General features: G+C 43.8%; 1 protein-coding gene across 14 annotated transcripts in view; it reads left to right on the plus strand.

Moving 5' to 3' along the window:
* Positions 1-14,166, plus strand: part of DOCK7 (dedicator of cytokinesis 7) — a 1,498,361-nt gene that overhangs the window by 1,059,202 nt on the left and 424,993 nt on the right. For all 14 annotated transcript variants that reach the window (XM_069642017.1, XM_069642019.1, XM_069642018.1 and 11 more), the window contains one exon: positions 5,041-5,137. In XM_069642017.1, coding sequence (XP_069498118.1) covers positions 5,041-5,137 — 97 coding nt within the window. The remainder of the gene's footprint in view (positions 1-5,040; positions 5,138-14,166) is intronic.

A 14,166-nucleotide genomic window follows, 5' to 3' on the forward strand; every position in this document is an offset into this window, starting at 1 on the left:
GCACAGGTGGACCAGGAGGTCTGTGAATAACGGCGATAAACACTGATACTACTTCATTGAATGAAAGGAGATCAAACAAACCAGTGAATCAGAAACCTTCTGAGACCGAGTGTGAAACCGCAAGAACTTTGAGAGTCCAACCTGACCACTGCAGAAGAAAGTCCCAACCCGTCGAAAGTCCCAGTGACATTGTCCTCGAGATTAGGAGTAACAGGGAAAACTGGAGACCCAGGAGGGGGACTGGAGAGAATCATTACTGGCACGCTCAAACTCGTCCCAGTCCAGATCAGATATTGAGATTGGATGAAGAGAAGGAAAATCATTACTGACACGCTCATACTCGTCCCAGTCCAGATCAGATATTAAAGGAAGAGAAAGAGAATTATTACTAGCACGCTCCTACTCATCCCAGTAGAGTTAACACACTAATATGAAATGATCATCCTTGCTGGAAGGTTTATAATCCTGGAGAGCAAAGAGACAACCTTGAGATATCACTGAATAGGAGATTATGTGAGAGGGACAACTTGAGAGATCAGATTGAAATAGAAAACAAGGCCCAAGGCCAAAGAAAAGGCTGAGAAGTAAAAATTAAGAACTCAAGGAATACGTTCTTACAAAGTTATCCTTTGAAGGGAAACGGATCAATACAAGTAGAGTAAGAGAAGAAAAATACAAGAAATAATGCATGAGTAAATAAAGAAGACGCTCAAAACTTTGAAGAACCCAGAAGTGGAACTGCGTGACTTAATAGAAGTAGATCGCAAGAACTGCTTAAAGCTACTTTAGTGAATGGAAATTGGTGAAGAACCAGTTCAGAGGAGAATGGAGTCATTCTCCTGGCTTTTGTTGTTATAATACTGGTACGGCTAGAATAGATTAGTTTGGACAGTGGACTGATCCTGATTTTGGACTCTCACTGATGACTGATGAGCGCCTTTGTTAGTTTTGTTAGTTAGGGAAACCCTTAGTGTAGGTAAAGATAAGGTGTTTGTTTCTTTCAGTTAATAAAAAGTACCAGTGAGATGGAAAGCCTGAGTCCATGTCCTTCTTCTGACCTTAGAAGGCCTTCCCTGCTAAGGTAAGTAGGCTCAGTGCCTCAGAGAGTCAAAGGTCCCAAGTTAGCACCTGTTGCAGGAAGCTGGAGGTTTTTAAAGGATTTGGAAATGTATTGGCAAAGCCAGCAGGTAGGTCAGGGTTTTAGTGTAGATGAAACAGAGGTAAGTTCAGTAGATATGGGGGTACCTTTCCAATCCCAGCTCTCTTGTGAAAGTCCATGGGGGGATCCTTGGCCACTACTTCACCTATTACAACCAGGCAAGGTAAATGTAGAATGTTGCATCGAAGCCTGTACTATACTATGGTGTGGGAACATGTATGCAAGGTCCCCCTTTAATCTGATTCACTAAGAAACCACTCCTAGGGTTCTCTAATTTGCTGGGCCTACTTATTTCAGCCAATGGTCCCGTTGCATGGGGTCTACTGGCCACTGCAGAAATGGTAGTTTTCCCGGTTTGGGATTCGGTGCAGCTAAGTGGCTGTCCCATGCCCCATCATGCTGGTTCCAGATACTTTGAAGATGGATGGCCCAAGGACTTTAGGAGGACGATCACCACAGGAACTATGATGACAGGAGACCCCCAGGGCTAGCCTGAGATAGGCAGCAGCGAAGAACACCCCGACCAGAGGGTAGCAGGCAAAGCTTGTGGCAATGAGGGAGACTCTGCTCAGGGAAGACCCCTCTTAGTGATGAAGAACCGCAGCTGCAGGGGGACAGGTTTTGGGACACAAGCAGGTGACCTGCAAAATGACATGTCAAAACTTAGAACAGAGTCAGAAGATGCCCTGGATAATGCTGGTCAGCCCACAGGATGGATCCATGATGCTTCCAAAGGCTTCTGAGGACAGGATCCTCATGAAGGGGTCCAGACTATTTGGTTCCACCACCCAAGTGTTGCAGCACCGATGAGGGTTTTCTATAGATTGATGCAGAGAGCCAGGGTTTCATTAAGACTTTGCAGGAGGAAATTCTGGATGTCTTCAGTGGCTTCTGTTGGCTTTAACTCTTCATAGAGGTCTTGGCACCAAAGTTTCAATGAGCAGCCACCAATGATGAGATCTGCACTGTTCAAGCTGGCAAGGGCTGTTTAGTCATTGATAGCCTCTTGCACCACCCTTGCCCAACAACAGACATACCCCTAGCTGAGTGTGGCTTGGGACTAGACAGTCACAGCCTCCACATCCAGCCAGATGCTTGGACCGTTGCTTGGCCCGGAAAACTTGGTTTGCCAAGGAATGGGCTTGCCATGTATGACCTGAGAAAGCAAGAAGATGGCCAAGGGACAAGATGGCCAAAGGACTGGGCAGAAAATGCATGGCACAGCCATTTTGAGTGTATGGTACTCAAAATGGTGTGAGGTAAAATGTAAAAGTGCATGTGGTAAAAGAAAAACATGGTAGAAAAATATACGCTTCCACAGTCAGTCTTTAAAAGTAACAGAAATGTTACAAAACAAAAATGAAAAATGTATACAAATTAACCCTGCAACACTTCACTGTAAGGTTATGTGTGCTACTCTAAAACAACAAAGATCTTGGAAAGGCAACAGGGGCCCCTTGCACTGGTAGTCTTATGGGTTGACCAGTACCTCAAAAGAGATGATCTGAGCAAGGAAAAGTAAAGCAAAAAGGATTTACTTACCTAAAAAAGTCAAGACCAGGTTCAAATCGTAGCAAAAGGTGTGTGTGTGCAGGTTAGGGGGAGGGGTGGGGCGGGGGTCCATTGATGTCAATGGAGGGAAAGCTCCAAAAAGAAAATCTTTCCTAACACCTAAAAAGGGCTTTGAAGTGTCCTGGTACACTTCTATTATGATGGTGACATCTTTGTTGTTAGACATGATCTTTGCCCTCACAGTGATTGTTGCTTATTCATGGCTAGGTCTTGATCTTTGGCTTGGCATTGACCAGTGTCTTTTGAAGGACAATGTGATTGCCTCCCAACAGCTTCCAGAGCAAGACCTGCATGGGGCCCCTCTTTCCCTAGAGGGTTTGTGCAGGTAAAGGGGTAGTTATTCTCCCCCTGGTGGGGTAGAATTAACCCACTACATGCATCGATTACTATTTTGGGTTGGTGACCTTGTGACTTCCACCAGGATCCGGGCTACAGTCCCTAGTTGGCTGCACAATGGCTGCATAGTGTTTTTAGGGTATGGCCCCTCACATTCTATGGGCCCAGGTTCTCAGCAGGGCTCTCAGCTTAGCCTGTCCCTTCAACCTGGCTTCGTCTAAGCTCTGGCTGCACTGGCTTAGCCAACCTTCTTTCTCACTCGGTTGACCTGCTTGACCAACACAGATTCTGCTCCCCTGGTTCGCTTTTTCTAACTCTCCTCACTGTAGCACCACTCTATCTACGGATTGGAATTGTATCACGCATCAATTTTGCATGGGTGTGCCTTCTTTTATACAGGTGTTAATAGAATGATTAGAATAGCGAGGGATCTGATTAGTCAGGTCTGATTTCCCATTAGCTTGATGCTGTATGATTGCCCTGGCTTCATGGTTTCCCCTACTACCCCTTATTGTGGCCGGTGTTTGTTTTCCTGTAGGTGTGGTGAATCTTTTGGGTATAGGTTTGGCATGTATTTGGGACCCTGCAACCTGATTTGACAAATTCCCTGTCCGCCATGTTGGAATCGGGCAGTGTTAACATGGCAGCTCATGGGCCCAGAGCTTCAGCTTCACGTGTCCTTCTGAGTTTCTCTGCTCTCTGTCAGCATTCACTGCTTTGTGACTGCAGCCCCATATCTGTTCTGCTAAGTTGGGGTCCATGCTGGAGCTTGAACAGCTAGTGTGTGTTGATCTGTTACTCCCACTCCAAGCATGGACTCCTGGCCATGTGCTTGGAAATGTAAAAATTAACCTGCTAGTGTTGTTTATGCAAAACAATGAGTCTGGTGACAATTGGTTTGAGGGTTTTACCCTGTTGAAAAAGGGCTGGGCTTTTTTGACAGGCGATGCTGTCTTGTTCTCCCCACCCATAAAGCATTGTTCTCCATGACTGGCCTGATGTCCTTTCACTCTAGGCTCCAACTTAAACAAATTAAGTGCTGTGGAGCTCTGGGAATCCTCCATATCTCAACTCAAGGGGGTCACATCACGGAGCAATGGCTCCCCCTTGCCTTCTCAGTTTCAATACTCTCCTCTACCGATGAAAACCAGGTGGCATCGTCCCAACACATAGTTGAAAGAGGAACCTTTGTGCAATTGCAACAATGACAATACATGAAAGGCAAATGGCATTCTGTCTCGTAACTTCTTCAGCCTGACCCCTTTTAACATGTGTGAAAATGCTTCGTTTTTGTTGCATGTATTGTTTCTCTACATTTCAAAAGTGTGTTCTGTTAGCTGAATTCGTTTGCTCTATGTTGTTCTTTCTGTTTGTTCAGGTAGCAGGTGCTAGGGTAGAACAATAACCTGCAATTGAAAACAGTGGTTACTTTCAAGGGAAGAGCAGCTTACGCTAACAATGGTTTGAAAAACTGTCATTCGAAGGAAGGCAGTAGGCCTGTAAATGACAGACTTTCAACCATTGGTAGTTGTATAAACACATTCTTTGATCCAAAAATATAACATAAGTGTTATGTTCCTATATTGCCAGCTTGTCATTCTGTTGACGTAAGAAAGAGACATCTGTTCCCCTGCATAATCATGCCACCAATGATCTTCAAGGCCCCGTAGGACAGAAGCACACAGATATTGTTATGTATTAAATAAGGAACATCCTACACACATGAACACGTTTTTGTGTGCCCACAGATGTTCTTTTCCCATGTTACATATTAATTATATGTGTACATTAAATTAATGTGTTATGTGGTTAATTGTGATACCATTCTCTAAGGTTTGTGCTCAGAATGTGCATTTGGTATATTGATGTGTATTAATTACTGTAGATATCCAAATGATGGCTCTTACTAATGTTTGCTGAGATAATTAAAATTTAAAAGCAGCTACTAAAATGGCATGCTTGCTCAAATTTAGATCAAGAGCGGAGCTAGAACATGAAGCACTTATAGATGGGAACCTGGCAACAGAAGCAAATTTAATTGTATTGGACACACTAGAAATAATTGTACAGGTAAGCAATACTTCAGTACTGTCTTTTCTTTTGGGGAGTGAAATAAGTAGCACTAAAAGATATTGTTTTCTCCATTACATGTACAGCAATTATTTTATTAATTCTAACTAACATTTTATGAAATATATTTTTCCCTTGGATAACGAGGAAACATTGATTTGCAAAACCAAACATTGCATTCTGATGGGGAAAATTGAATTAACCAACTGTCAAAATCCAGGAGGGTTGACCACAGATTAAACCAATATTCTCATGCCCACATTAAAAGACACAATCCTACTAGCAATACCCTCTTTGATAACTCTAGGGCAACCTAGCATTTAAAATTCGATCGAGAAGATCTACTTCAAGCCATTTTATAAACCATTCTATCGAGGGCGCTTGGATCAGATCATCTAGCAATGGCTATGCTGAAAGACAATCCACAAATGTGGTCTCACATTTTGCTTACTCTGTTACTCTGTTTCCCCATGTGATACAGTACCAACGTACCCCTTGCTCTTGGAACCAAAAAGGGGATAGGGAGAGTACCTCCGATTACAGGCCGTTTGGGCTGCTAGATGCGGCCATTAAACATGTGTCCACTGTTATCCTTAAAAATCTGAAAAGGTTGAGGAATTCGGTGAGAATTAGGGATGTGAATCAATCAGGATTCAGGAGAGATTCCTTCACCAAAGGGTGAAAGCTACTGGTACACCTTTGTATCTCACCTTTGTTGACTTGACCAGAGCTTTGACATGATAAACCGCAAGAGGGATGGAGCAAACCTGATAGGCTGGGGTTCCCCAAGGCAATTAGCAATGTAATCAAATATCTAGATGCAAATACGTTTACACCAGAAAGGTGAAATGTCTGGTAATGTCCCTACTTATAGGGGATTGAGACAGGGATGCGTTCTGGCACTGTGAAGGCATCATGAAGTAAGATACAGATGACAGACTTATATTTCAAACTAAAACACTTTATTAAATTGAATGTCAGGATGGTTGAAGGCCTATCTTGCCCTATGCTAAGGTGGGAGTTCGCTATCAGAATAAAACTAAGAAAAGTCTGAGCGAAATAGTCCCACTTGAAAGTCTGTCTGTGTCCACAACCTATACTTGCCCTCACCATTTAGACTTACAATGTGTAGTGATGTTAATAACCAAAGAAGCAGTATTCAACTCAAGGTTCAGTGCTTCTTCCAGCTCTTGGCTCTTTCCCCAAGTGTAAAATAGTCCCACAAAGGTCTCATGATTACCTCTCCCGAGCTCCAAGTAATATAGTTCAAGATAATCCTTGGGGTTCACTTTCCCAAGTCTCATGCAACACAGTTCCAAACAAAAAGGGGTCTTGAGACCTTGCTCTCTAAACAACATGAACAGGGTTTTCAGTGTCAGGGCTCCCTTACCTAAGACTTCAACTTCACCTTTTGTACTTGTCTTAGTTCGTTTTACAATTTGGTTTTCCCAATATTCTGGGTCTTCAGTATTTAAGGCCCACTGGTCTAGGCGCAGTTGTCAGACCACATGGTCCACCCATTACAGGTCACACAACCAGGATCCCAGGGCTCTTCAACCCCCTGCCAGTTCCCTGGCACTTGCTCCTGTGCACAAAGGGGTGCCCTGGCACTTGCTCCTGTGCACCACGATGATTATTGGCACTTGCTCCTATACACCAAGGTGTTCCTTGGTACTTTATCCTATGCATCATGGTATTTCTGCTTAATGTCTTTTGGTTGTCCTCCTGGCATTGAGTACAAAGTTCCACACTTTTTGGCTTGTCCTTGTTAGCCTCTTGGATTATACTTTAATGTTCTTATGGTGCCTAACATGTAAATTGCTTAATGGTTTTAATGTGCTTTGAATGTGAGTTGCTCTCGAGTCAATGGTTACTTGTGTTGCTTATGGTTTAAGTTTTCATTCTGAATAAACCACTCTTGTTATTCGAAATGCACTCTTGTAGTTTAAATATAAGTTTGCCTTCGGTTTGGTATTCAAAATGCACTTTTTTAGTTAACTGTAAGTTTGTTCTCAGTTCGGTTTTCAAAATGCACGAACCGGCACTTGCCTGTGGTCGGCTTCAGAGCTCCCCAGTGCCTCTGTGCCTTTCTGACACTCACCAGCGGTCTGCCCCTTCTTCCGGCAGCTTCCGTTGTTTCCCCTCCACTTCTACAGCTAGGAAACGCCACCGTTGCGAGCCCTGCTCACCTGCCAGATGCTTCTTTCTTCGCTCTGGATCTCTTTCAGGTTTTTCAATGGACGCGGGCAGCGTCCTCTATATCGGTCTGCCTTTGTCCTGGTTCAGCTTTCAGTCCCACCACGGCTGCCACATCGCAGAGTGGGTCCCCTGCTGGTCTCTGCCTCGCCGGCCTCCCTGATTCTCACTGGGGTGTTCCCAGTCTCGTTTTATGTGCCTTCAGCCTTCTAACAGTCTGCAGGTGTGCCTGGTCAATTATATCTGCCTGACCATAATTAGGAAGACATGTATGACCTTTCCAAGGCTCGGGAGGCAGCTTCCTCGTCCCAGCACCTAAGTGGTATAAATGTGTAGTGTTCATTCCGCTTAGTCTCCTCTTCCTCGTCCCAGTACCGTCATGTGTCACATTAGGAAAAGTGAGGGGAACAGGCTTACAATAGCCCACAAAGTTCAGAGTAGGGTTAGGTTGGTAAGTGGTAGGAAAGGGGGATACCATGTCTCTCCCGAGGGCACCCCACTCCCAGTCCTCAAAGACCCTTCACCCAGGTGATCCTCCCTCACTTGTCCACCCCGAGGGTCAGGATCCAAGAGTGATGGCCTTTCCCTGGCCACCTGTGCAGAGGATCCATGGGGAATAGGATTGGTAATACCCTCAGGTTTCTCACAGCACCAGGTTTGTTTAACATCTACATCTCAGATCTGTGTGCTAAGCTGGCCCAGAGCAAGTCCTCCCCACCCACGTTTAGGTTCTTTCCACATCCTGCACCTTGTCTATGCGGATGACATTATTTTATTGTATGCCACTCCTATTGGTCTGCAGAGATCACTGGATTTGCTCTCTAGTTAACTAACGGAATTAGATTTTAAACTTAATGCTCTTAAAACAAAATTTATTATTCTGGTACCAAGGGGTAGAAAACCCATTACATTTGCGTCAACTCTAGCCAAGAAAAGAATTAAAATAAGTGTCCTCTCTGATGTAATTAGCAAAAACAATTAGACACCGTAGATCGAAAAAACGATTGGTGGAAAAGTATGGTGGTTTGGACACTGCTTATGCGACTTAGCTCAGAAAAATAGATTAAAAATACAGACAGTTTTCTCTGCTTCCTCTGTTCAAGTACAACGGAGGCCAAATTGTTCCTTGTATTACATACAGAGCCGAATCCAATCCCACTTTTATCCCTTGGCTTCAGATCGTGGGAGGCATCTGGAAATGTACTCTATATTTGCCCAAGTGTGGACCAATGGTTGTTACATGGTTTGACTTGGGTTGATTTCCTTGTTTAAACCTTCATAGGCGACAGCAAGAGTGTAGATTTTATTGGGTAAATGTATTTTAGTTGATTCTCATATTTTACTACGCCTGCTGCTGTTAAAAACCTTAAGTAGTGTATCTTAGGGAGTACATGTATCCCCCCATACTACATTCGCAAATAGAGAAAGCATGAAGCCATTCCAATGAGACACACACAAGCGCCGCGGAGTGCGGAGAAGTTGTTATGACTTACAGTGGACAAGTATGCGTAAACAGTTTGGTTGATAAGAGGTCGCCTTTGCCTTAGTAGAGACACAGAGAAGGAGGCTTTATCAGGCCCTGGGTTGTGCTTCGCAGACAGAGGGAGGTGGGGGTAGGCAGCGCCATGGAGAGGGAGAGCTTTGCAGGCAGGAGGATAGAGGGATTTGAATGGAGAAATATGAGGAGATGGTGTTTGGTAAGGCAGACAGAAGATAGATATGGTATAGATATGTAGAAAATGTCACGTTGACCCGGAACACGCAGTGATTGAAAAGTAAAGTACATGCAACACAGACTTTTAGGCACTACTCATATTTAGAATTGCTGACAGATAGAAAGAGAGGCATTTTAGCTTGGAGAGAACGAGTGTAACCATGGATATGTATACATCATTGAACAGTATAATGAGAGGTGAGGCTCTGAGATTTGAGGTAGTTGCTGCTCTCTGCTGGTCTGCTCTCTGAGGAGAGAGGGAGTTGGTATTTCGAGATTCTAGTTGGTGGTGATGGAGTTTTGAGATCGAGGGAGCATTGGAGAAGCATTCTGAGCAAAGCTGATGAGATCGACCTGGCAGGGATCTGGCAGAGAGAGGCCTGGCCCTGAATGACTGGCTGGTTGCAGAGTTAGCGGGAGAGAAGAGACAGAGCAAAACAAGAAAAGGGGAGTATTGCTGAATAAGACACATGCATGAAGAATTAGAACAGACACTCACACAGAGCTATAGATGGGGTAATCAGACAGGGTTTGTCTTAGAGAGAGAGTGTGAAGTATGGTGTGGAATGGAGAGGAATGGTGTAGCTATTAGATCACTTGCATTAGAAGCCTGTAAGGCTTCTGTATGGAGAATGAGATGATCATTGTATGTAACTGTACTTATATTGTGTCTTATATTAAATGTCATATATTTATCTGTGAAAGGTTTCAGTTTAAACTGTTACACAAAAAACATTTATTTTTTTAAACATTGAAACAGGGAAAGCAGGGTTTTATGGCAAAAAGCTATTGCAAAGAACAAAAGAACCTAAAATACCACACATCCCACCAACTCATCTTCAAATGATTAAAACACTGTTTGCCACACCTCAAGAAAGTCATACAGTACTTGTTTTTGGCTATGGATTGTCTTTGACTGCATTTTAAGTTGTTTCTACTGCGTATTAGTAGAGTTTAGTCTCCAGATTCCATTCTCCTGGAACGGGGAAGCAAACAGCAACTGCAACAGCGACATCTTAGTGAGGGGCTATCTCTGTGTCTGTATGGGGCAATGAAGAAAGGAAAACAAATGTTGCCAATCAAGTGATTTACAACCTAAAAAAGTGTGCAATCAGAGACCTGCATGCTAGTGAACAAGATCCCTCTAAATTACTGAACCTAGGAAAGAAGAAAGTGGTTTTAAGAGAATTGGTATAGCCCCTAAATTTCAATATGCCAAGTCTACCAACCAGATATCTATGGTAGCATTGGAGAGCCAGTGGTCCTGAATATCTATTGGAGATGTGAGGATTCAACTCTCACTGTGAATTTGTTTCCACTGGATTCATTCCTTCCACCTATTCCTCATCTTAGAAATATCCTCCAGACCTACTTCTCGCTTCAGAAACATTTCAGCCACCCAGGGGACACTCTGCGGCTCTGGTCGGTGTCTGTTAAGGTGTGTTTTGTACAAACATCCGATGTGGCCTGTGCAACCACTAATCATAAGGTGGGACAAGTACACTGAAACCAAAATGGAAGCCAAACATTGTAGTTAGTCCACACGCTTATCCATCGAACATACACGACCCTGGTATACTGAAAAATATACACGATTTATACGCTAATTTTATATATGCATCATAAGTTCTTTAGGTAGTGTGACGAATCGTGGAATTCTGTCACCTCTCCCCAGGGGGGAGCCATTCCCTGGGAGGTTAATGAGGTTAGCCCTCTACGCAATACCCTCTCTAGGGGAAAAGACAAGCGGGACCTCACCGGGAGACACTCCCCCCCCCCTCTGGGGACAAGGACTCCCATTCTCATTAGGAACTACCTAAGCACCATATCACTAACCCTTCCTCACTAACATCCTGTGAAGAAAGAGATGAGGAACAAATCAGAATCTGTTCTTGTCATTTAAATGCGCTATTGGTACCTGTGAAGGAAAACATATATGGTATTGGGACGAAGAAAACCACTGGAGGAATACAGAGTAGTAATCAAACATAGAAGAAGGACTTTGACAGAAGTACCATGGCAGCGTTATAAATCTTGGAGGCGGAGACCTTGAGAGAGAGAAAGACAGAATCTGGGAGTTGCAAATCAGCTGCCCAAGGTATGCTGAGGAAAACGTGGACTCGCAGAGTCTGATGCTGGAGAGAAGCTTAACTAAATCTCCCAACGCCTGGCATGGGAAAGGAGAAGAGATGTGAGTGACTGAGGAGACTGGCAGGCGTCCTGAGCCTGAACAGCAGACAAGTGGTGGCGTGACCACAGAAACGGTGCGGTGGACCTAAAGTCTGTTAACAACACCAACAACACTCCCATTAAGGTGTTGCAGGGCGAGCCAACTGAGGAAGGAATGGAGAGACCGTTCTTGATGCTGCTGAAGAAACGAAAAGCCACCTTGACAAGTGAAGGTCCCAGCCTGTTACAAGCCCAAGTGACTTTATGCCTGAACAATCCAGGTAACTGGGAAAATAGGAGACCCAGGAGGGGGACCAAAGATCATTGCTGGAACTTTCATACTCCTCCCAGTCAAGACAAAGACGCTCATTCCGGGATTGGAGGTAGCCATGGCGCTATTTGCACCATGGCTGCCTCCAATACCGGGTCCGGCACCGGACTGGTTGAATGGGGACTTACCGGGACATTCTGACCTGTGCAGACCCAGTAAGTCCCATTTCAACCAACCATTCCCCATTCCCATTTGAGCCCCAATAGGTTCCCGCTAAGGGATCTCGGAATTGGGCGGTAAGGGATAACTGGCACCAGTCTCCTTACCGGTGCCCGGTATCCCTTAACGCCCAACTCATAATGACCCCCAAAGGATCAAGAGTATATGAGAAGAGTGAGAATCATTACTGGAATGCTCATACTCTTCCCTGTCAAGATAAAGTGCTAAGAATACCTGAAGAAATTGAGAATTATTGCTGGAGCGCTCATACTCCTCCCATTCGAGACAAAGTATAAAGAGTATATGAGAAGAGTGAAAATCACTGCTGGAACGCTCCTATTCGATCCCAGTTGAGATAAAGTATCAAGAATACACGCAGAGAGTGAGCGTCAATACTGGAGCCCTCAAATCTGCCCCAGTCAATATAAAGAGTGGACATAAGTGAAAGGAAGACCTTAAGCTTGAATAAGGAGAAAGGAACACGTGTTCAATGAACCAAGAGGCACACAATTAGCTAGAATAGAACAAGCTGAGAATAAGAAGGAATAATTGGCTTAAAGAGACAGTTGATACCTTGAAGAACCCAGTATCAGACCTGCATGATTTTACCAACGTAGTTACCACGAACTACCTAACTTTATGAAACTGAACTTCGTGGAAAATCACCTCACAGTAGAAGGGAGCCATTCTCCTGTATTTTTGGTTGTTCTAATAGGGGTAACGTTAGGACAGGTTAGTTTGGACAGTGGACCGATCTTGATTTTGACTCTCACTGACTACTGAGGAGTGCCTTAGTTAGCATTGTTTGGTAGGGAACACCCTTAAATAGGGAACGATAGGAGTTCTCACCTTGCAGTTAATAAACAACAACAGTGATGTGAAAACTCAGAGTCCGTGTTCTTCTTCTGACCAGCCACAGTAGACCTATAACAAAGTACAATACCTAGTGTATGCATAAAACAGTAGACACATCACACTCCTATACTATATTGTAGACCCACTATTTAATGATAGGCACAGTACATATGGAGACACAGGGTGGGAAAAAAGGGAGACAGCCATTGGAAAACACAATAATAATCAAACAGGATCTCAATTTCTATTCCTCTAAGACATATTATTTGGAAAATACAACTGCACACCTCAAAGCAAATGTAGGCCCTACAGAGGGGAAAGCATTTCAAAAATTTAGCCAAAGGTCACCAAAAGACAAGATACGTTTTAATCTGATAACATCAGGTCATCACCTGGTGGTGTCACTGGTAAGCGTTGCATGGAAATAAGGCATTCATGTTAGCAGAAGCTGAAGTCTAGAAAGTAGCTAGAAGTCTAGTCTTTTGCCTAAAACCCACTCTGCCCAAAATGGATGCACAAAAAAGGTCCAAAGGTAGGTAAGTACCCTTGAAGTCACTTTAGAAGTAAAAAACTGTACAGCCTAAGGCGCAACATTTTTGCCTCAGTCAGCCGTGCATTGAGGATCTTATTGCTTTTTGCACCTTGCGGGTTGGCCTTTTGAATTCTAGATGCTGTTGACTACGTATGTTGGTGTGGCAAATCTTTTTGGTTTCAGAGAGCATTAATGCCTTGAAGTCCTAGGCATTCAGAGTTATCACAAAATCACTTGGGCTGGCATTCCGGTAGCCATCGGTTAATTGTCATTTTACCGAAGCCTTTTTTTACTGAGGGGAATGTTACTGAAAATAAATAATATTGTTTTAGTTTATTGGGGTGTTTCTCCACCAAGCCCCCGTTCACTCACGTTTTAACCCCTACCACAACCCCCTCCCCTTTTAATCTGTTCCCCCCTCCATATAAAATTAAATTTCGGTATTTCTTTGGTAAAGTTTACCACAGTAACTTTTTGGAGTAAAATTGCTGGGTACCAAAGTCATCCATGTCTTTTGCGAGAGGACATCCTTTTCATTCCTTTGCCTCCTTTGCCCACAAGGGCGGGGGCCAGACTGCTTCAGGTAAGTGGCAAAAGAGGGTAGAGGAAGAGGTGCAATGTTTTTGCTTCTATGGCGCCCTCCTACACCCCTGCTCCAACAACCCTTTCCTTTGCTCTTCACTCATTCTTCCCTGTTCGGGGGTGTTTATAGCAGGCTGTCTCTATTTGTCCTAGAGTGGATGAACATCAACTAAAATTCTTGGGCCTTACAAGTCATTTCACAGGGCTGCTAGCGCCCTGTCCTCTACTGCCCTGGACATGCCCTCTCTCCCATCCTGACTTCCACTAGATTCCCTTTTTCTGGAGGAAATCTTACAAATGGTTTATAGTCATTTTTTCGAATGCAAAAATGTCGAAAGTCATTTTTTCGAAAAAATAATGTCGAAAAAAAGTCGCATTTTTTTTATACGTTTTTTCCCTCCCAACCCCCCTTTTTTTAATTTTATTTTTTGTTTTACCCATTTTTATTTACTCCCGGACCCCAAAATATATATATAATTAAAAAAAACAGA

The sequence above is a fragment of the Ambystoma mexicanum genome, chromosome 1q (assembly GCF_040938575.1).
Source record: "Ambystoma mexicanum isolate Mex_15411 chromosome 1q, UKY_AmexF1_1, whole genome shotgun sequence".
Taxonomy (NCBI): domain Eukaryota; kingdom Metazoa; phylum Chordata; class Amphibia; order Caudata; family Ambystomatidae; genus Ambystoma; species Ambystoma mexicanum.